The 21,281-nt window shown below is 41.7% G+C and overlaps 1 protein-coding gene across 2 annotated transcripts; it reads right to left on the reverse strand.

Annotated features, from left to right (window-relative positions):
• Positions 1-811: 811 nt before the first annotated feature.
• Positions 812-13,790, reverse strand: LOC106641219 (uncharacterized). 2 transcript variants are annotated; one of them, XM_014355555.2, is made up of 10 exons: positions 13,044-13,790; positions 8,399-8,564; positions 8,216-8,306; positions 7,932-8,035; positions 7,354-7,389; positions 5,756-6,126; positions 4,374-5,678; positions 3,736-4,308; positions 3,039-3,642; positions 812-2,952 (listed from the first exon to the last, which is right to left on the reverse strand). In XM_014355555.2, the coding sequence occupies exons 2-10, from the start codon at positions 8,514-8,516 to the stop codon at positions 2,396-2,398; spliced, it is 3,759 nt and encodes a 1,252-aa protein (XP_014211041.2). In that variant the 5' UTR covers positions 8,517-8,564; positions 13,044-13,790; the 3' UTR covers positions 812-2,395. The 2 variants fall into 2 exon arrangements, with proteins under 2 accessions (XP_014211041.2, XP_089452843.1); XM_089596717.1 differs by lacking the exon at positions 7,354-7,389.
• Between the last annotated feature and the right edge of the window lie 7,491 nt (positions 13,791-21,281).

Genomic DNA, 21,281 nt, shown 5'->3' on the forward strand with positions numbered 1-21,281 from the left:
GCACTTACTTACGTACTTGATTACTTTCTCCCTTTCTAACGCAACTCTTGATGGTTATAAGTAAAAATCATCGTCGTAAGGTAGGTACTATGTACTGTACTTAGCGGATTTTTGAAGTTAACCTATTCTAAAAACACGGCAGCACCGCCGCTAACCGGTTCGAGCCTGTATGAGAGTTGTTCCGCAAACGCGGCGTGATGAACCCCGTATAAGTATAACGTTGTGTGAGTGCGAGAGAGACAGCATGACGTAGTTATCAACCAACCCTGTAGTCGAGCCCATGGTTGTGTTTGTTAATTTCGTAATATTATTAAGTATACAATAATAAACCACCCCGGTTATTACGATTCCTATAATTCACAATGTCAATTCGTCATACTTATCTTTCGCAAGTCTCGCAATTGCAACCCGCAAGTTGCATACTCTCGTCTGGTTTGGTTATAGTCACGAAGCGTTGTTATGTTTTTTCGTTATGATGATTTTTTCAAACAAATAATAATAAGGTGCAGTGATAACAGAAGTTATTTAGTTTGGACTCGGACGACGGGCACTTTGACGTGATGCATCAATAAATTTACCTTTACGTATTCTACAGACTTTGTCTTTTTGAAGTTGATGCTCTGCTGGGACCTTTTGTGAAGTTCTGAGAAACCGAGACATGTCAGGTCAGACCATTAATTTACTTATTTATTTGCCATCCTCATTTATCCGAATGCGATAACATGATAGTCGAAACTTATACTTATCCAACATATGCGTATTTTAACAATTGATCTCGCAATTAATCTTACAAAAAATAAAATTAAAACTCTTTTATAGGAATACGTTATATTTATTTGATATTGTACACAGATGTTCGCTTTTACAATTCATACAGAAGTTCACCACTTTGTAAAAAAAAAAAAATATATAAAAAAGGCGAGTTAAATGTTGTACGTATCTTGTACACGTTATATTGACCTTAGTGCTGCTTATGTATTTTTTGTTGTATTAAAATAGAACGATTCAGCATCGCTTCATTTCATTATTATTATTTTAGTATTTATCGATACTCTTATCACGTTAATTTTTCATCAAAAATATTTACACCTTAGATATAATACCACTGATTTTCTTTTACATGAATTGAATTCTATATATTGGTACGCACATCAACTTGCATTATGTTCACAAAGTTGAAGATGGCAACAGAGACTGAAATTAGTTCGCAGTAACTTTGGCTGAGAAAATTAATCTTCCTTGGAAGATTTTTAGATTTTTTTTCTTTTACTAATCACTCAAGTATAATTTACCTTATGTAGATTGTCAATCAAATATATAAACAGCGAATTCGCCATAACTTGCGTACAAACGATTAACAAAACTTGGGATAAACTAAAGCTTTAACAGTGCCAAAATGCAATTAAAAACAAAACTACTTACGTTGCCAATGACTACAATTAAAGGAACAAATCTCGATCCATTGGGACTTTTGGAGACCCTCTGGAGACTAAGCTTATAAATGTACAAATACTAACTACCAGTTAATACTACCAGTATAATAAGCAGTATTCCACATCAAACATCAAAAAAATGTTTTGTTTTTTTTTTTTCTTTTCTTTTCTTTGAAACTAAAACATGATTAAATTGTTTTACAATATTCATTTTATGTTTCATATTCTCCATTTGAGATATTTTATTAATTGATCATAAGAATACTGTAATAGTTTATATGAGATATATCATATGGCAAGTACCATGAAAGCTCATGTTAAATCGTCTTTAAGAATTAAAACTGTGGCTGACATTTGTCATTGCCTTAGGATTCTTTTAAATGCATACAAAATGTATTACTTGGTCATCACTGGCCATCTTACTGAATCTGAAAATATAGTCTACATCTCTAACTATCAATTTATTATACTTTGCTTGTTCAAAAATATAATTTCCCAGATCCAATAAGCGACCAATGACTGATTTTAATTATTATTCGCAATACCACTGTAAGTAGAAAACATTGCCATTCGTTTAAAGTACAAAAAAACGCCTTATCACAATAGAGTGTATACAAAACTATCCAAGTCAGTCATAATCTCAACGATCATGTGTATTAAAGTATCCCCCTTGCATGGGCAATACTTTCACCATCAACAGAACTTGGTACTTATTTGGCAGTGAAGTAGCTAGCTTCCGTGAACGTGTTTGTTCCACTCAATATTATCCTATCTTAAATTCGAGATTAACCAGAAAAAGCTCGTATCGGTTTCTATTCTTCTTTTTCTTTTTCTAATAATGTATAAAAAATCACTACTTAATATATTATATAAACGGAATAAGTAACACATGATCAAAACTTTGCATCGCTTGTGTATTCTGACATTTTCGTTACTTGATTGGAGCTTGACTCGACGATTTCTCATTCTACTGTTTTAGTATTTTTTGACTGAGCTTCAGCCTGCGCCGACAAACTCTTAAGGAAATTCCCAAACCCCGCGTTCGACCACTCGTTGGACGGAAACGCGGCCAGGAAGCGTTTCTGCCACGCTTCCGACGTCGTAGGTGTCTCCGGCTCCGTGGTTACTACCTTGACATTTTTTTTCTCTTCGCACATCGGCTCGTCGACTTTATTCTCACTATTTTCCGTTGAAGACTCTTTAACTTGAACTTTTTCAATAATTGATGGTTTTGTACTGTCGACTAGATTACCCACACTTTCCGTCACCACGGAACTCGAGTCTGGACTCTCTGGTGATTTATTGATACTTGCTTCCTCGGGATTAGTGGTAGACTGGCATTTTTCCGGTTCAGACGAGACGGTTGGTTTTTCTTTATTGTCAGTGGTACTGTCGCTAACGCTAGGCGGTGGTGACGGAGAAGCCGTCGACGTGACTCTCGGACTGGCAGCGTCTTGCGGAGAACTTTTCTCGTCAGTGGAAGATGCACAGTTCTCCGCCGGCTCTGCTTTGGGCAGTGCTGTAAATAATCAATTGTTCAACCATTTCGTCAAATTATTTACGGTTCAACCCCGAGGCTCGAGTCATATGCCAAGTATTCCTCACCTTCCTTCGAGCTGTCGCTTTTGTTTATTTTCTGTTCACTGGTCACGTCCGTAGTTGTGCTACTTGTGGTCTCGCTACCCTCAGAGGTGGTAGTGTTCACAGGTGGTTTACTTGCCACAGGGACGGGCGGACTTGCCACCACCACCTTTTGCGCAGCTACGGATTGCTTAGCTATGGGCACGGCGAACGTTCTCGTGGGCTTGACGGGCGCACACTGAGCTGCCAAATGGCTCTTGTTCACCTGGATATTATTCTGATTGTTCGACTCCTTATTTGCGGCGCTCAATCGTAATCGATTTTCCATGTGAAATTGTTCGAGAGTCGGGGTCGACTGGTTCAGTGCATATAAACTTTGGAGACTGGGAAAGACAGAAAAGTTGCTCGCTGCAGGTCGGCCCATCGGAGAATTCGAGAATACAGAGGGCGCATAGACTGGTACTCGGGATGGCATCGGCATATCACTGATTCTATGAGCTGCCGGTGTTAATGATCCTGGTGGCGCTCTATAATACCTCTGACCGCTGGCTAACGTTACTACCTGTCGATTAACGGGGAAAGCTTCAAGATCATCTTTGGAGCCAGGCTTGACGTTGTTGACATGCGGCTGAAGCAGAAGGAGGAGTAAATATATTACATACAATCAACAAAGTAAACGTCAATCATCAACGATGCATTATTTACGTACTGCGTAACTTACCCAATTTGCGGACCCAATGGGTCGGATTTTCATGTTTTTCGCGTGAGGAATCGGAATCTTCAACGTCTGCAGATCCATCTTCTTCGAGCCACTTAGGTCCAAAATGTTTTTCGGGGGAGCCGGCGCGGCCATTGGCTCTTCTTTTTTCCGCTTCGCCGGTGGCTGTTTCTGCTGTTCCGGCGTTCTAGGTCTGCCCGTGGGTTTGCCTTTTACATTGGACACGGACATACGCATCTGCCCGGATTTGAGTGCCTTCAACACTCGCGGATCCACGCTTCTGTCGTTCAGGGTGATGCTCGGGTTGAGCTTGCTGTCGATGGTGGTTTGCCTCGCGGGGTCCATGCGCGTGTCGGGCGACTCGTTGACGAGATTGGGCGACAACTTTGGCGACGTCAGGGTTATACTCAAGCTCGCGGGTATATTGAGGCCGCAGCCATCGAGGAGATTCCGCGTGTCGTTGGAGATCAGTGGCGCCGACGCAGCCGACTTTTTCGGAGACGTTGAACTCACAGCTGGAGACGCGATACTGGTCGCCGGTGTCACGTTGCCATTCGCACTCATCGGCAGGTTTTGCTACGATTACAGACAAATATACATAAATACCCAAGCAATCAAAGATCATGATGGTATTATCTTACCTTGGCGTGATTAGGCGATGGCTTTGCGTAGAGAGAGGGCTTGGTCTGGTTCCTGTAGCACTTGACGGGTGTTGTCGGCTTCGGCGTGCCACTCCCGGTTTTCTTGGCAACCTGTTGTTGCTGTTGTTTCTTGCGCGAATCGAAAGCCGGATGTCCAGGCGGGGATTTTCTCTTGACAGCCCCGGGTGGCACCGGCGCTGGGGGATCATTGGGAAAGGCGTACACGTCGACCGCTTGCTGCTGTGGCGTTTGTGGCTTTTGCTTGTGCTGTTCGTTGGTACTGTCCGTCGCTGGTTTAGCCTCGCCGAGCCGATCGGCTATGTTGGTAGAGGTAGTCTTCGCGTCGCCTGGGCGCTTTTTCGCAGCGCTCGGTGGCGACTTTTCCTCACCCCTCTCGTTTTCGCTCTTGACACCACCCGAACCCTTCTGCTCCTCGCTCACCTTCTTCTCCACGGCCCCCTCCTCCTTCGCGACTTGTTGCTCCGGCTGGTGCTTGACGTCGCCATCCGGCTGCGTCGTACCCACGGGAACCTGCTTGGCAGTGAGCCTGAAGCTGTGGAGAAACTGCTTCTTGTCGGTCTGCTCGGTCGGCTTCTTGGCCTTGGGCACGTCGGCGTCCCCAAAGTGGACCTTGCGCTTCTGCTTTTCGGGCTTGTGGAGCTCATCGCCGACGAGCTTGTCCGTCTTGTTGAGGAGCACGTTGCTGATGACCTTGGGCTTCTTCGGCGAGGAGCTGTTGTTGTTGGGGGTAGCGTTGGCGGTCCCGGGCGAGCACTGCTTCAGGGTGATCTTGAAGCCATTCGAGTTGGGACTGTCCTTGATGCTCACGACGCTGAACTCGGCGGGCGGCGACTTGCAAACCGGCTTGTCCAGGGACGGCGCGTCCTTTGCTGAAACGCTCGGGCCCTGTAGCACCTGGTAGCGACCGTCCGAGTTCTTGGCGATCTTCAGGGGGCTCTTGACCTGCTTGACCAGATCATCGGGTCTCGAGGACGGCTTGTTCTCCAGCGACTTGGTGGCCTCCTTGGGAGAGGAGCGCTTGGCCAGCAGTACCGGGGATTTATCGGTATCGCTAGGCTTGACCGGTTTCGGGGGACTCTCGACCTTGTTGGGCGCTGCCGCCGGTTTCGTTGGCCTCTCGTGCTTCACCTGGTTGTCCGGCTTGGTCTCGTTCGACTCGCTCGCCTGCTCTATCGGCACGGGCTGGCTCGCGCCCAAGCCCGGAGTCGACGGCCTGTCGTTCGGCGGAGCCTCCAGGTACTGTTCCTCCGGTGTTATGCGGTAGAAGAACCTTATCGGCGCGTTCTGGGGAATCGAGAAGAGGGGGGTTGAAAAAAAAAAGCAACTATCATTGTAATGAAAGACGCAGCGTGTTTACGTACCCGCTTCCAGGCGAATATGTACGCGACGTCCATGAGGGTCCAGTGCTCGGGCAGGGGGGCGCGCCTGTGGCAGATGTCTATGTTGAACTTGGTGACGTCGACGACGTACTTGAGGGCGAGGAACTTCTTGAGATGGGCGATGGTGACGAGGGCGGGGCACTGGAGGTAACGCCGGTTGATGCCGTTGTTGGGTTTCGGCTGTTTGGCCGAGTGGTTGGCGCTGCCTCCGTCGGCGGCGTCGGTGGACAACAACTCGAGGGGATCGGCCCCGGTTGGCAGGTACTCCAGACTGAGGCTTATCGCGTCCTCGGGCGCGAAGATCAGCCGGCCGCTCACGTCCTCGCCTCGTTGCTCCGGTGTCGCGTATTCAGCTGCCGAGGGAGAAAACGCGAGATCGTTATAGATATTGGCTCTTTGGTAATCCACTTGGGCTTCGACGGCAGATACGTTTTTTTTTTTTTTTTTTTTTTTTTCTAACTTTGACGATTATACAGCTGATTGCTTGGTTTGTACATTTGTGATTCTGTTTTTTTTTTTTTTTTTTTTCTTTTTGCATTGCACGGAGTCGTTGAGCTCCGCGTGTACACTTGCGAAAGGGGCTATTCGTTCCATGTGTACAGCCGGAGAGCATTGAATTTATTCATAATCGGACGGCAAGAATTTTAATGAAGGCGTCGCTTTTAAATTACGCGCGTTTAAATAGAAATTCGATATTAATTCAGAACAGCCCTTCTCGTGCGTGCTTGTCGGTGTTTTGTGCATATATATATATATATATAGGCTTTCAACAATGTCTGTGGTGTCAGCGTGTGCGTGTGCATAATTAAGTTTTTATACGAAGGTGTGGTGAAAGCAGAGAGAGACGCGCTTTTTTAGAACTGAATTGAAAGGAAAGAGCAAAGAAGAAAAGAAAAAAAGATACAATCGCATCTATAAGCACACAACTTGCAGTTTGCTAATTGTATAGTGGCGCTGACGCGGCTTTTTTTTCATTTCTGTGTATATATGACATGTGTGAGCGGGTGCATTGGTGTCATTTTTGTCCAAGCGAACTTTTTTTTTTTTTTTTTTTTTTTTCAGTATTTACAATTGGTTGGTTTATTTGCAATTTGCAAAGCAAGAAAGAGCAGTTCTCGGCAGTTTTTACGGTGTCGTGGATACAAAATACGTTGTGAAAAAAAAAATATATATATATGAACTGAAAGGATGCAGACAAACGTGAAATTTGTAAAACAATTTGCGGCCTCGTGACTGTATATGCTATCCTAATGAAAAAAAAAAAGGCACACTCGTGTATCTTAAAATTGTATGATGTACATGAGGGAAAAAAAGAAAAAAAGGGAAAAAATCAAACGGTGTCACATTGTTACGGTGATTGATGGTAAACAAAACAAACGAAAACTAAAAACATTACGCTATATCGGCTCTTTTGTACACATTACAGCGTATTTGATTGCTCTAGTCTAGGAAAAAAAAAAAAAAAAAAAAAAAATTAAATCCAAAATATATAATATGTACGTAATACTTGAACGAAGAATAAAATAATAACGATAAAACAGTGTTTGTTCTATTTTTGTCTTTGTTATTGAAGAGCTTACCACCGGCAAGATGGTTATTCTGTCTCGCAGCGAGTCCTGCAATCGATTAGAACAATCTGTTTGATTCATGAACCAGTGGCGGGTATACATAATCGTTAAATTATTTCTAGACGCTTATATGCTTATATTTGAAATATTCATCGAGTCGTTTCGAATAGTATGGGTTGCAGTTTTTCCTCGCTGGCACATGATTATTTTTTTTTTTATTTTTTTTTTTTTATAATTCCAAAACGAGTAACGGCAATCAATGTCCAATGCACGTACGGATAAATTTCGACAAACCATTGAGACAAAAGATCGATCGCGTACATGTACGTATAAATGCACGATTGAATAATTTCCGATTGGTTGTTAGTCGCGCGGCGTATAGGTACTATTGGAGGGGGGGGGAGTGACACATCCGGTTGTCGAATAATATACATATATATCGGTGTATACAGGTATACATGTCATATTGCATTATTGAGGGAGACCGAGAGAGGTATAGAAGAGAGACAGCGCGCAGGAAGCATATATTTGTAATATATACTTACTTATTAAATGAACAGACATGTATAAGGTAATATCGTGGGGCTTACCGTGCTCCGGGTGTTTGCTGTAGAATTCTCGCCGCCTGCGCATCTCCTTGTGGTAAAGCCCCGGCACCAGCTTGTACACGATGTCCTGTAACGTCTTGTCAGCTCTGCAAACCGATTTTGTACGCTTGAGTTATTAATTTTTTTTTTTTCCCCCTTTTTTGCTCCAAAGAGCCATATATATGTACATGAAATTCAAGCGCCAAGCGCTTCGGATGCAGAGACCTCGGGTACATTGAAAAAAAATCCCTCGATACAGAGATAAAGAAACGAAAAAATATGCTCACTTGATGTTCGGCTTGGCTGTGTTGAGCAAATGCTTGCACACCGGGCACTGGGCATTTTTCGTCAGGTGCTTCAGTATACAGCTCCGACAAACTGCAAAGCCAAACAAATTATTATTATTATTATTTTCCTCCTAAGCAATGCTTGATACACTTGTTGGGAATAAACATGAAATATACACTCACACGAATGCAAGCACTCAACGACGGTCGTGGCGTCTATGAGGTAGCCCACGCACAGGGGACAGATGAGGTGAGGGTTCACTTCGCGCAAGTACGTCCTCTTGCCGCTTATCCCGGCCATTTTTCCTCGGTCCTCCACCCCTGTTGGGCCAAGTGTCTCTAAGGGCGCCTGTAACAAGTAAGTCGTTGAACACGTGTGATTAAATATATGATTATACATGACACCTTTGTTTCTACATTTGATATTTTTTTTTTTTTTTTTTTTTTTTCCTCTCTCTTTCTTCGTGAAACGATGATCGGACAGCCAATCCATAAAGAGCAATGGCATCATATTATATAATATGACAGTCGCGATGATATATATATATACACACGCTCTCGAGAAACGGGCGCGAGCGAGCGAATCCCTCCATTTTCGTCAGCACGCCCTTCTCGGGTTCTCCCCCTCCCCCGCCCCCCCTATACCTTGCTCCTTCCCCCTGTATACGTCTTTTATTATTTTTCTCCCCCTCCCCTGTACATATATTGTACATACATATAGCCTGTAAGTACAGTTGCGTCCCAAGACTCCCAATTGTGTATACGTGTGTGTAGAAGCCAGGTAGAATTTTACACCCATACCATATACTTGGGTAGCAAACCTCGCGTTTCGAGCCCTCCTGCACGTGCATCCCTTCTTTTATACATTTCTCTTCGATACTGCTCTCGTGTCATTATAAGTGTGTGTGTGCAATGTGCATTCTATATATAAATGCAGGGTATATTTAAGCGCACATAAATGTGCAGGATGCATGTGTGGCAGTAAAGTATATTTTTTGCCCGATGTATAGGTATACAATAATATGGGTATTAAGTATATAGTATAAGCGTTCGTGAAAACGAAAGTTAGCTGTCCATTGGCGCTCCTATTGTGTTATTCTTTCATTTTCTTTTACGTTTTTCTTGAGGGCACGGGTGTATACAGGTATATACCCTATTTAGATGATGCGCGAGCGAAGGACAAGAGCCGATGTCTCTCAAGTTCGCTGGAGCAAAAAATATGAGATTAGGTGTCTCGGAGAATATGTTTTTTTTTTTCTTTTTTTAAAACTTGGTTATAGTGCTACTTTGTTTAATATGTTGACGAAGTAAATGATTTTACTTAAAAAATGAAAAGAGAAATTTGTTTTTTTCGCACCAACGACTGGCGTATAATTTTTTTTTTTAGTCAAGTATATACAAATGATATTAAAATGTAATAAATACGTGAATGGACACAAAATTAAATATATTCATTTTTTTTTACCCAAAGTAAGCTAAACGTTAAATTATGACTCTATACGTATAGGTACTTATCCCACGATTGTTCGGCTTGTTATGGGGTGCGAACTATATTTTTATTGCGTCCTCTTTACTCTCACCCCAGTATAACCGCGATTCGTTGTACACATGCCTATTATATACAATTTTATATGTATATAGGTTTCATAACAAAAGAAACGCGTCCGCGTGTAGGTGAGCTTTCGTGTACAACGAGTAACGCAGTAGGAGGGCGAGATTATAAAAAACGATTTTACTCTTCTCTGTCGAGCGTGGGCGTGTATTTGTATTACGGGCACGCATGTATTTGAATGTATATAGAATTTCACGTGGGACGTAAATGGGTTTGCATACGAAATATTTTACGGTTCGTTTTGTCATTTGCCTATCGCGACGATGAACCGAACCAAGAGGGGAGAAAAACATACAATTCGACGCACATCACCGAAATCGGTCCGTAAATTAAAATGACTAATGAAACAAAGGGGTCTGGAGCCGTAGCTTGGCTTTTAAAATTTTTTTTTTTTTTTTTTTTTTAAATTTTACCCTAGCATACGTGGTATATTACGTACACGTACATTTGGTTATACTCGTGGACCCCGTTGGTACACCCATCCATGCACTCGTGACTTCCGTTCGTGTTTGCGTGCGATTACTTAGGTATATACATTATACTCTTATACACACGCGAGCTTTTTCTTTCTTTTACCTCATCTTCTCGTCCCTTGTTTTTTTTATCCTCCGATTATACTACAGAGTAAGCGCTATCGTTACGTATACCAAATTGCATTTTAAAAATTTTTTTTATTAAATTTGGATTATGAACATCTCATGATGATGTTACCATTAATGTCTTTAATTTCGAGATGAAACAGTTTCCTTACTTTTGTTAGAGGAGAAAAAAACACGAGGTCTTGGATTACTGAAAAATGCACACAGGGTCACGGGTTAATATTTCGATGCATTTCTGTACATTTGTGGTACAAATATGACAAAGAAGCGATACTTCAAGTAGTGGGAGAACCAAAAGAAGAAATTCAATTTGTGAAATAACGGACACCCCAATGAACACACACATACACCTGCGAACTACCCGTCCTGCGTGTAAATAGAAGAGAGCTCGCGGTCGAGTGGCAATGTATATGTATATACCAAACAGAAGAATCGGAGGGAACGAAAGTACAACTGGAAGAGGAAAGAGAGTTTAGGTCGAAGAAAGAGTAGAGAATAAAAAGGAGGGAGCAGGAGAGGAGGCGAAACAACCCGAGCCGATAAAGCACGCCAGCGAAGGAGAGTATAGACCATGCACCGTCTCCTCCTCTTCCGCGCAGGCGAGGAAAAAAGGACGGGGGAGGAAACCGCCTCTCATCCTTTTTATCCCTTTTTTTTCTCTCTCCCCCCCCTCCTCTTATTGTCTACCTATACAAGTATCTCTCCTTTTCTCTCTTTCCTTCCCTTCGGCTCTCCCTCAGGTGTATATATGTGCACACGGTCTAGAGGGCAAGACCCTCTCTGCCCCTCTCCCGCTTGGGGCAAATGATATCAAGCCGAGAATCTCGCGCCCTCTCGTTAAACCCATACCTCTCTCTCTCTCTGAGGGACTTTTCCCTCCCCCTCTCTCTCTCTCTCGTTGCAATTAGACGGTCCGTACGGACGTCTGCAGTTGTTGTTGTTTATTTTTTTTTCCTTACTCTCTCCCGCGTTCGGGTCTCTCCCTTATCGTATTTGGTTTCCGTGAACTTGTTCCCTTTTTTTACGGGCCTCGTTATACCGGCTTCCCCACCGCGATCGTTATACCTGTGTATATATGCGCCACGTACCACCGCAGAGTTTTAATGCCCCTCGCGCAGTTGGAGCTGCTATATGACTCTCTGTGGCTGATGGAGTTTCTATTTTCAGTTGTATGGCTATACAGCCGTACGGTTTGTGTATATATATACATGTGTGTGTAAGGATCGGCGCGGCGCTTTGTGGGGTCGACAACTCGGCTACCAAAGTTGAACTTGAATTATTAAGCCCCTCCGTATATAGGGTGCGTATATATATACCTATACACTCGTGAACTGCAGGGAGGATATATTTTCTCGGGAAAAACACGCGGTAAAAGACCTCTGCGTATAATTATATATACAAGCTCGGAACGTCGACTCGCTGATTTTTTTGTAATTAGCTTGGCCCTGGAAGACTCTGGTTTTTTCTTTTGTACGCGTGTGATGGAAAAAAAAAAGAAAAAAAGAAGATATTGGTGTGATTTAAAAAAAAAATTTGTCATTTCAGGGAGGGTTTTTGATTCGAACCAAACAAATTCACGTGTTTCGTCTCTTTGACGAGTTTTTAATACGGTGTGTCCCAAGTGTGCATATTTTTTATCTTCAGAAGATAATATACTTGCAACGATGATGAAGATTAATATTTTATGTCTTCTGTGATGTTATCTCAGCTGTAGACGATATATTAAATATAATTCATGTAGAGTTTACACATTACAGTTTAGTTGGAATTTCATATGTCATTACAAACCCTTGATCGAATTATCCAGCGTGGTATGAAAAAAAAAAAAAATAAATAAATTCTTTGTCATTAAAACACGACAACGAGGTACAATTTATACGTGCAACAAAAACATGAGTCAAGCAAAAGTGCTGGGAGAGCACGTGGAGCTGGAAAATTTAGCAGCGCCTGTACATGAAGCACCAGATAGTGAGAGAGAAGCCAAGAGATGTAGAGACAAGGAGGGAGGAGGAGGAGACATCAGCATTACGAGCAGCGTCGCACGGAAGCCGGTCGGTCCTCGTCCTGATGGTCTCCCTGGAAACAATCCATAAATTTCGGCCGTTTCTCGGCGCGCGCGCGCTAAATCAGCAGGAGACACACGCGCAGACGAATATAAAAAGATAAAGAGAAATGGAAAAAAAAATATACATATCGCACAATAAAAACGCACCCCATACACGATATGTCTAGATATAATATAACGTGCACGCGTGTGTGTATAATCGTACACTCCCACACGCACTCCTCCGTAATGTATATAATTATCCTACACGACTTTTTTTATTTCCTTATCTTTCTCGTTCGCTTTGACGACAGACAAACGCGTGCGCGACAGATATTCACATCTATTTGATATACGTTAACACACAGCCACACACACACACGCGTCCCGCTCGTGCTTTATCATCAACGCAACGTATATATATTTATATATATGTATCATTATACGGTATATAATATAATGTTCATGAACTATACAACAAACAAAACGGAGCAGATAGTAAGCATATAACATTTATATTGAGTGAAATGTATATAGGTATGGTATAAATATGTAATATATATATATACTCACGTTTCGGAGCAGAAGTCTGCTACTGGTGATCCTCGCTCTCGCACTCGCAGTTTGTGCGGTGCAGCAGCATCGTGGTAAATATAACCCTCCTGGATGTACAAAATGAAAATTCGCTCGTCATTCGTTGTACACAATGTAATTTATTTTCCGATAAAACTACGAGCCACCGCCACTATCGTATGTTGCACTCACTGACTCACGTTCTCGTATCATCACTATCTCCACCATCATCGTCGTGTCATCAGTGTGTATATATCAACTGTCGTGTTATACTATATAACTTCACGGCATATATATATACATGCATCACCATATATATTATGATAAACAGCCGTGCGAAGCACACAAATAACAATAAGAGAAGTAAGTTAGTATGTATAATTTTTTACTAACGTCGTCCCCGCCGTCATCGTGCAGGTCGTGCTCTCGGGTCTGTTCCCTTTGTCTGAGCGTTAGCTGCATGGCAGCAGCAGCAACAGCGGCATCACAGGAACGCGCCTCTCTTTTGCCCCATCCGTCGAGTCTACCCAACGATTCTTTTTTTTTTTTTTTCCCTCTTATTCTCGTCCTATACTCCCTTCGTCTCCATATATGTATATATTACACAGCTTTTTGTTGCTGCTTCGGCAGATCGTTTCCTTTGGCGCTGCACTTTTCTTTTCTTTTCCTTTTTTTTAACCACTTGTTGCAATCCTTGCAACGACGACTATTGTAAATGTTCAACACAACCGGCACCACGGCGCACTATATATATATACGTACGTACGGCCCGATGTAGTGTCCTCCCTTTGGCTTTTAATTAACAACATTAGAAACGGAAAAAAAAAAAACCCTTTACCGTACATGCAGTACCGGTACGTATACCATCGGGTTCTGCTGCTTGTATCCCCGTCTGCAGCCTCCGATGTGTAAGCTAGTAATCAACAAAACGCGAAAGGCACGTTACACGGGTGTGGGTCGGCTCCGCTGCCGCTGGCCCGTTCGACGCTCTCGTGAATATATACACACTACACATGTATAGATATATAGACGGGTGTGGGTGGGTCGACTGGCTAAAGTTGGGCGGTGTGGGGGAGAGCGCGCCGGGGACCGGCCTCCCTATATACCCTCTCTCACTCACTTTTATTTCTCTCTCCGATGCTCGTCTCTCGAGTACGAAATATATATGTATATGTATATATGTATATATATATATTTATCTGCACATCTACGCTCGATTCGTCGTCCTCTGGTATATAATAAATTTCGGAGCAAGTATCGTAAAGTATAACTTGTTTATGACTTGTTCGAGGCACTGCGGGCTTGCAATTGCAAAATAGTGATTCGCATGTGGTATTTAACTGTTTATGTGTTGATGGAAAAGGAGAGAGAGATATCGTGTACAAGCGTCGACAGAACGGACTCTCGTGGCGAACTAAAAGAGAGGAGAGCTCGAGCAAGAGAGAGAACTGGAGTCGCCGCGCCGACGAGGCAACACCACCACCACCGCCACCACCGCTGCTTGTATAGCTGCTCTGCTGCCGTCTACCTCTCTTTCTCTCTCTCTCCGTATATCTCTCTTAACATTCGCTCGGTTCTTCGCTGCTGCGATATGCGGCCCATGTGTTGTGCTGGATGGTAATGTATATATGGATGGATCTACAAAAAAATGTCAGCAGTTCCCGATACCGATTTGGTTGGAAAAAAAATTTGGGTATATACTTTGGGAATGCAAAAAAACATTAGTGAACATCTAAATATACGCGTTTGTCTACTTGTGGCGTCGTGCTTTTTTTTAAGAGTCAGATTTGGAAAAATTGTTTTTAACAAATCGAAGAAAATTATAAGTGTTTCATGTAAATTTCTATTAATTTACCTATATACGCAATGGTTTTTTGATGAAGCGTGTTTTAAATTAATCGAAAAATAAACCAAAATAAAAGCTTTAATAAATTCGAAAATCGTCTCGCATCCAATTGGCGAAGCTAAGCACTTTTGACAACGGCCATTATTACAAAAAAAAACAACCTTTTTTTTTTAACGCGTTGAAAAATTACGTTTTTAAATAAAAAAAAAAAAGAAAGAAATAATAAATTAGAGATTTTCATGAACGGACAAACTTTAAAAAGAGCGTTAATTTGTGGCATCTGTGCCTTAAACGATAGTTTCCATCTTTTATATTTTTACAGTTAAAAGCAGATTTTTGTCTTTAACTGTATGGTACACAATTGCTCCTTGACCATACTCTAAATCGTTGTAAGAAAAATTAAAGATGTGTTCAAAGAACCACTAAAAATGCACTTCAAGTAATTTGAAAATCTAGTTATTGTTAAAGTTGGTGAAAAAAAGGAAATATCACGCGAGTAAACAAAAATAAATGTTTAAGCTCGTAACCAGATATTTATTTTTTTTTGCGACATCCCTCGTGTACCCCACGCGTACATATACATGTATACACTACATCATCAGCTCCTGTGCTCCACTCACAGCTCGGCGCTCCGTTTTTCCTTCACTCTCTCTCGGTCTGTTTGGTTTGGTTTATCTGTCTCTCCTTCTCGAAACGTATACACACACACATGCCCTATACTGTATACATCTACAAGCCTATACACATCCACGGCAACGTTACAGCGCAACCCCCCGCTCCTTTCCCTCCCTCCCTCTGTCTCTCTTGGGACTTCTGATGAGAGTTCCATCGGGCACTTCCTCCACTCTCCGATGGATTTCCATACATTTACTCTTCTTTTTTTTTATGCCAAAATATACTTATTTAGTTTGACAATTTCAAATCTTCAATTTCACGCACATGTATTAAAAAGAGAGGGATAGCGGAAAAGAATGCCTCTGGCACATGTACACACATATATACACACGTATAGTAGAGCAGCACCTTCCCCTCGCTCTCTTCTCTCACGTTCCGCGTTTGTTCCTCGCCGCGTACTTTGCTCCCTTCCTAATACTATATATTATTTTTATACATGTATATCTATATGCATTGTAGGCACCCAAAGTATCTTTAATTCCTGCTCCTTTCTGCACTTTTTGATTATAACTACCTACTTATATTTGCCCCCGTTAACTTGGTTCTCCTCCACTTTTTTTTCCCTAAAGTACACGTGCAAGTTGGACAGGCGCAGAGCCGCTATGTATATTATGTAGGTATACCGTCGCGCGTCCCAGCCATTCGTCCTCAAGGCCTCTCTCTCTCCCTCCCTCGCTGTTCGCTTCCTTTTTTTTTGCACGAGTCACTCTCTCTCTTAGACATTTTCAGATATTCGCGTTTCGTGGGGACTGCAAAATTAAAGCTGACCCCGCGAAAAATTATTACTACCACGATGCGTCACGCTTTTTTTTCCTACAGTGGCATTTTATTGGTGCAACCCTATGGTATATACAATTAAAGGAGTCTCTAGTTGGATGTGGAAAAATACATACGATTCTTTCGACTTTTAACCACGATACAATAGGTATTTTTGATTCGATACAATAGGTCTCGTATATGTTGTATCCTGCTATTGTGTGCGCCAATACATATACAAGTTATAGTCTCTACTTACAATCATATACAGGTATACAAATTGACTTATTTTTATATGCAAAACTTGTCCTATTTAGCATTACCGTATACATAACTCGCACAATTGCTCGTGTGTATATATATATAGGCACATAACATACCCTCTGCATACCCATGTACAATATGTGTATAAATGCGCGTGGCTGCAAACGCGGTTTCAGGGATGCAAGTATACAATATATATATATATTGTATGGTATATACCTATGGACAAATACGCACATGCGTGTGAGATGTTACCGTACATATAATATGGCCCATATCGATTTTTCATGTGCGTCGACGTCGTCGTCGTCCTACCCCTCCGCACCCCCCCTGCCCTTTTTCCCCGCGAGTCCTCTTTCGGCTTTCTGCTCCCCTCTCGTCGTTCCACTCTTATTACCACCCCATTTGTATACATATATACTATATATTATATCTAGGTACACCCTCGCTTGTGAACGCGCACGTCTATATATTATATATATAATACATGTGCGTATACGTACCCCATCCTCTCTCGGCGTTTCTCTCGATTTTTCCCTGTTTCGCAGGTAATGGGGTTGGTGCTCATGTAATATATACATATATAGATTTGCGCGTATACGCGTTTGAGATAGAGAGAAAGCACAACCCCCATCCCTCCTTCCCTGAGTAACTCCCATCTCCTACCCCCGAGTCCGCACACGCAGGAACCCCTGACGCCTGCTGCCGTATAATACGTATCCTTTATTTTTCAATATGTATTCTCTCCTTCTTTGGTTATATATATAAATGTGTGTGTGCGTATATTTTCTCTGGGTTCACGTAGGCGTGCAAAAAAGATCGGGCCGGATTCGTCGAGGGGGCACCCCCTCTGGAAGGGAGTGGCAAATCCATATAAGCCATATACGCACACGCGGTGCCAAACGCTCTCTCACCCCTCCCTTTTTTTTTTTTTTTTTTTTTCATTATAGCACCCGGAGTCATTAGTATTGGGAACCCTCCGAATACACCCCCAAGAACACGCCAGCAACGCGTATACGTATACATACTTTGACGCGTTGGTCTTCGTATCTGGTACTTTTGTACGGAAAACGCTGTATGTGGGTTTTATATACATTTATAGTTTATTTTCCCGCACACGCGTACACATTATAATATATTGTTTGTTGGGTACGAATTCAGTCGAGTATTGCATATAGAACAAAATATTTGACGGGGGTAAAAAATCTTTATAATTTGTCCGAAAGGTATTTTCATAACCGATATACACGTGATGTATATAGATCCCACCTGGTGGCACTACCGTTAAGTTAAACATTTCACATGAATTTACATTTTCATAATAATATATATGCTTATAGTGCAACATATACAATGGGACAGCAGTAAATAACATTTATTTGTGTTGCCATCGCCAATGGTTTCTTAGCTTAGCCGCTTACGATATAATACTAGTCACGGACGTAAGGTGGACGGGTATAGATATTAAACTAATATTAAACTAATACGATATTAAACTTCGAGGCGAACTTCACGACTCGCAAATCTCGCAATAAAACCTTCGTATAAGTGTATACTTGTACACCCATATACACCGTAAGTATATATTATGATCGTAAAAGGCTCCTTCTCCTCATCGTTGCATTTGCTTCACTCGGCTTTGGACCTTTTCCTCCTCTCCTCCATATACGTCCCCGTCCCCACTCCCTTTACCTGATGGTAGTCCTGCGCGTCTCCTCGTTACAGTCAACGGCTCGCGCACCCTGGTACCTAGGATTATATCCTCTCTACACCATATACTTGTATCATGGGAAAAGAAGGAGGGAGTCGAAGAATGAGGGAGAACACGAAGTTTGGCAATGGACTAATAAGCTTGCCTCTCCTCGTTCTCTTTACGTTGTTCCTTCTCCGCTACAGCTACATTGCCCACAATTATACAGAGATTGCGAATGGCAAAGAAAAGAAGAAAAAAAAGAGAGAGAGAGAGAGAGAGAGTGGCGAGGAAAAAAGAAAAAATGCAACACCCGCGTACAGTGAAATTGTTTTATAGTATGTTTTTAAGGCAAAATTCAACGCGGCGCTTCGAGTCTCTATACAATAGCCAAGAAGAGCGAGAGAAAAGGGGAGATAGAAGGAAGAGCTGTACACATGTTGTATATCTATAGAGAGAAGAGAAGGGCTCCCTTGAGTTTGCCTCCGCAATGGATTCCGCACCAAATGTGTATACATGTATATAATATACAATAGAGAGAGCGAGCCCCCCCCCCCAATACATATTATGGTTGCATATATGAGTATATACACGCGCGTGTACATGTGTACATATAATATACGCGTGCGCCGTTTATATATGCGTGGCGATGATGCCCGCGAGGGTTACACGGGTTTATCTATATGTGTATATACCTACGAGGAGAGAGAGAGAGAGAGAAAAGAGCAGCCGGAGATGGGAGGACCAATCAGCGAACCCGAGGCGCGTCTTTGACGATATGGCTCACACTCCCCTGTTGTCCATGTACACTCTTATCGTGTAAAATAATGTATACAACACGTGTTGTTGCTGATGGTTAATAAAGTGTACGTGTATGTTTTTGCGAAATTTTTTTTTTTTTTTTTTAATGTCCACCCATATTTGCGTATAATTATATAGGGTATTGGATCCTCCAAGAAGATGGGAATGTGTCGCATCGTTAGCACCTTCAGCTCCAAGTAGGATGTACCCATTACCTCAAAATAGCGATAGGTTCTGTAGATCTCTTCGCCATTTGCTCGAATGGATTTTATAAACAATTCGCTCAGCAATAGGTATATATATATAGTTATAAATACGAAGAGATTTTAACTTTTGGTGTTTATACACATGTAAAAGTGATGTAGCTCATTTTTTCATTTGTTCGTTGTTATCTGCAAGTTTGTGCATTCAAAACGCAGACAAAGAAAAAAATTTTGCATCAAAGTTAATTCGCAACTAGTTCATGACTATGTCATTAAGACCATACACGAAAATATGGTAAATTTGTGATGATATTAGATAGTTGAGTAAATACATCAAAATGTCGATGCATATAATATATGTTACACGTGACTTCACCATCAGTAGATCAGTGAAATATTTGTACTGTTGTACGTGTAATTTGAAATCACAGCACAAAACAATATTTGTCGACCAGTGGTCATCGCAATCGCAGTTATATTGTCTACTTGTAACAATATTGTCAGACGATGGGATTAGCGACGAAGCGCACGCTCGGCGTTTTAGGAACCATGCGCTCGATCGTTTATCCGGTAACGGGCGGGTAGTGCGATCGAAAACTTGGAGTAATCGTAGTTGGATCAGGTGATCATGTTTCCCTGAATTCCAAAAAATCTCTGTGATACAACTTATACATAAAAGTATCGTTACCTTGATCGGTACTCTTACCGATTTCTCTTACCGGTCAACCGATCCATGGGCACAAATTTCATCTAGAGTCCTAGTTTTCGATCATTTTTGGGCACGACTGCTTCACTAGTACAATGCAGATTGATTGCGACGACCTGTAAAATTACAAAAAGCTGCATTCGTTATATTCCGTAGCTAAACATATAGATATGGATGTAAAAGTCATGTAGATTTGTCTTTTTTCAACTTACTTGCAGCTCGATCTAAATGGGGCCGAAATACTAGGCGTGGACATTCAATCCCCTGAATCAAATTGGTCCGAATGGTAATTAAAAAAAAAAATATTTATCCGGTGGAACAATTACTACTTGTATACTGACTCGCTAGAAATTTCAGGACATTTGCATTTTTTTTTATCTGTAATAAATTATAGCTTCAATTGTATTTTATATTTTTAGCAAAACATTAGTAACAATTTAAGTTGCGTTTAATAAATGGTAATGAATAACACTTGGTGTTTATGTAAAGCGTCGCTCAAACAACAATCAAAACCTTGTGACTTGCAATTCAAAAACATTTTTTTTAAAAACGTCTCGAAAGACGAAAGCTTTGGTCTCGGTGATAACTGCGTCGAGTTCGGTAGTTATTTTTGTCATGAAATTTACGATGGATCGTATACAAGTTCCAGTTCAAGTGTAGCACGTAAAATCAAACCAACTCGTGTTACAGTATCGGTGATTAGGTATATATAAAACGTGTAGTCGAGTTGCGCCCCGATCATTTTCAGCGTGATAAACCGAGCCTATCCCAAACTAATAATCCTTAGCAATCGTAAAAGTCACCGTCAGCTCGATGTGTTGGAACTTTGTACTATTAGCACAGTGATATTTATAAATATGTTTATCTACTCCAGCATGAGTCGACTTCGGTGTTTACTTTGCCGCAGTCAGCGTCAGAAGCCGGAGTTGTATTGCACGGGAAAACAAAAACTCGTGCAACTCGATACTATTTTGAAACTTCTCGTGTCATGTACAGTAAGTATTGTTGCTAACGGTGGAATCTTGCAAGAGTGGAAATTTTTTTTTTTTTCAGGACTATAATACCTTCTGCTTGAAATACAACACGCGAAACACGTCAAGAAACGATTATTATGGATCTTAGTCCGAGTTATAAAATTATACAATTTTATAACCATCCAATGTCCTACTCTGGGGCTACTTTTTATTATATTTTATCATCTACTCCATGTGCTCAGTCATTTTTTGTGTATGTGAAAAAAGAAAAACGTCTCCAATATGATTTTTGGTAAACTACACTCGACGGATCAAACGGAGTT

Source organism: Copidosoma floridanum, unplaced genomic scaffold (genome assembly GCF_036245765.1).
Source record: "Copidosoma floridanum isolate Cflo_tuat_1 unplaced genomic scaffold, Cflo_Japanese_pri ptg000030l, whole genome shotgun sequence".
Taxonomy (NCBI): domain Eukaryota; kingdom Metazoa; phylum Arthropoda; class Insecta; order Hymenoptera; family Encyrtidae; genus Copidosoma; species Copidosoma floridanum.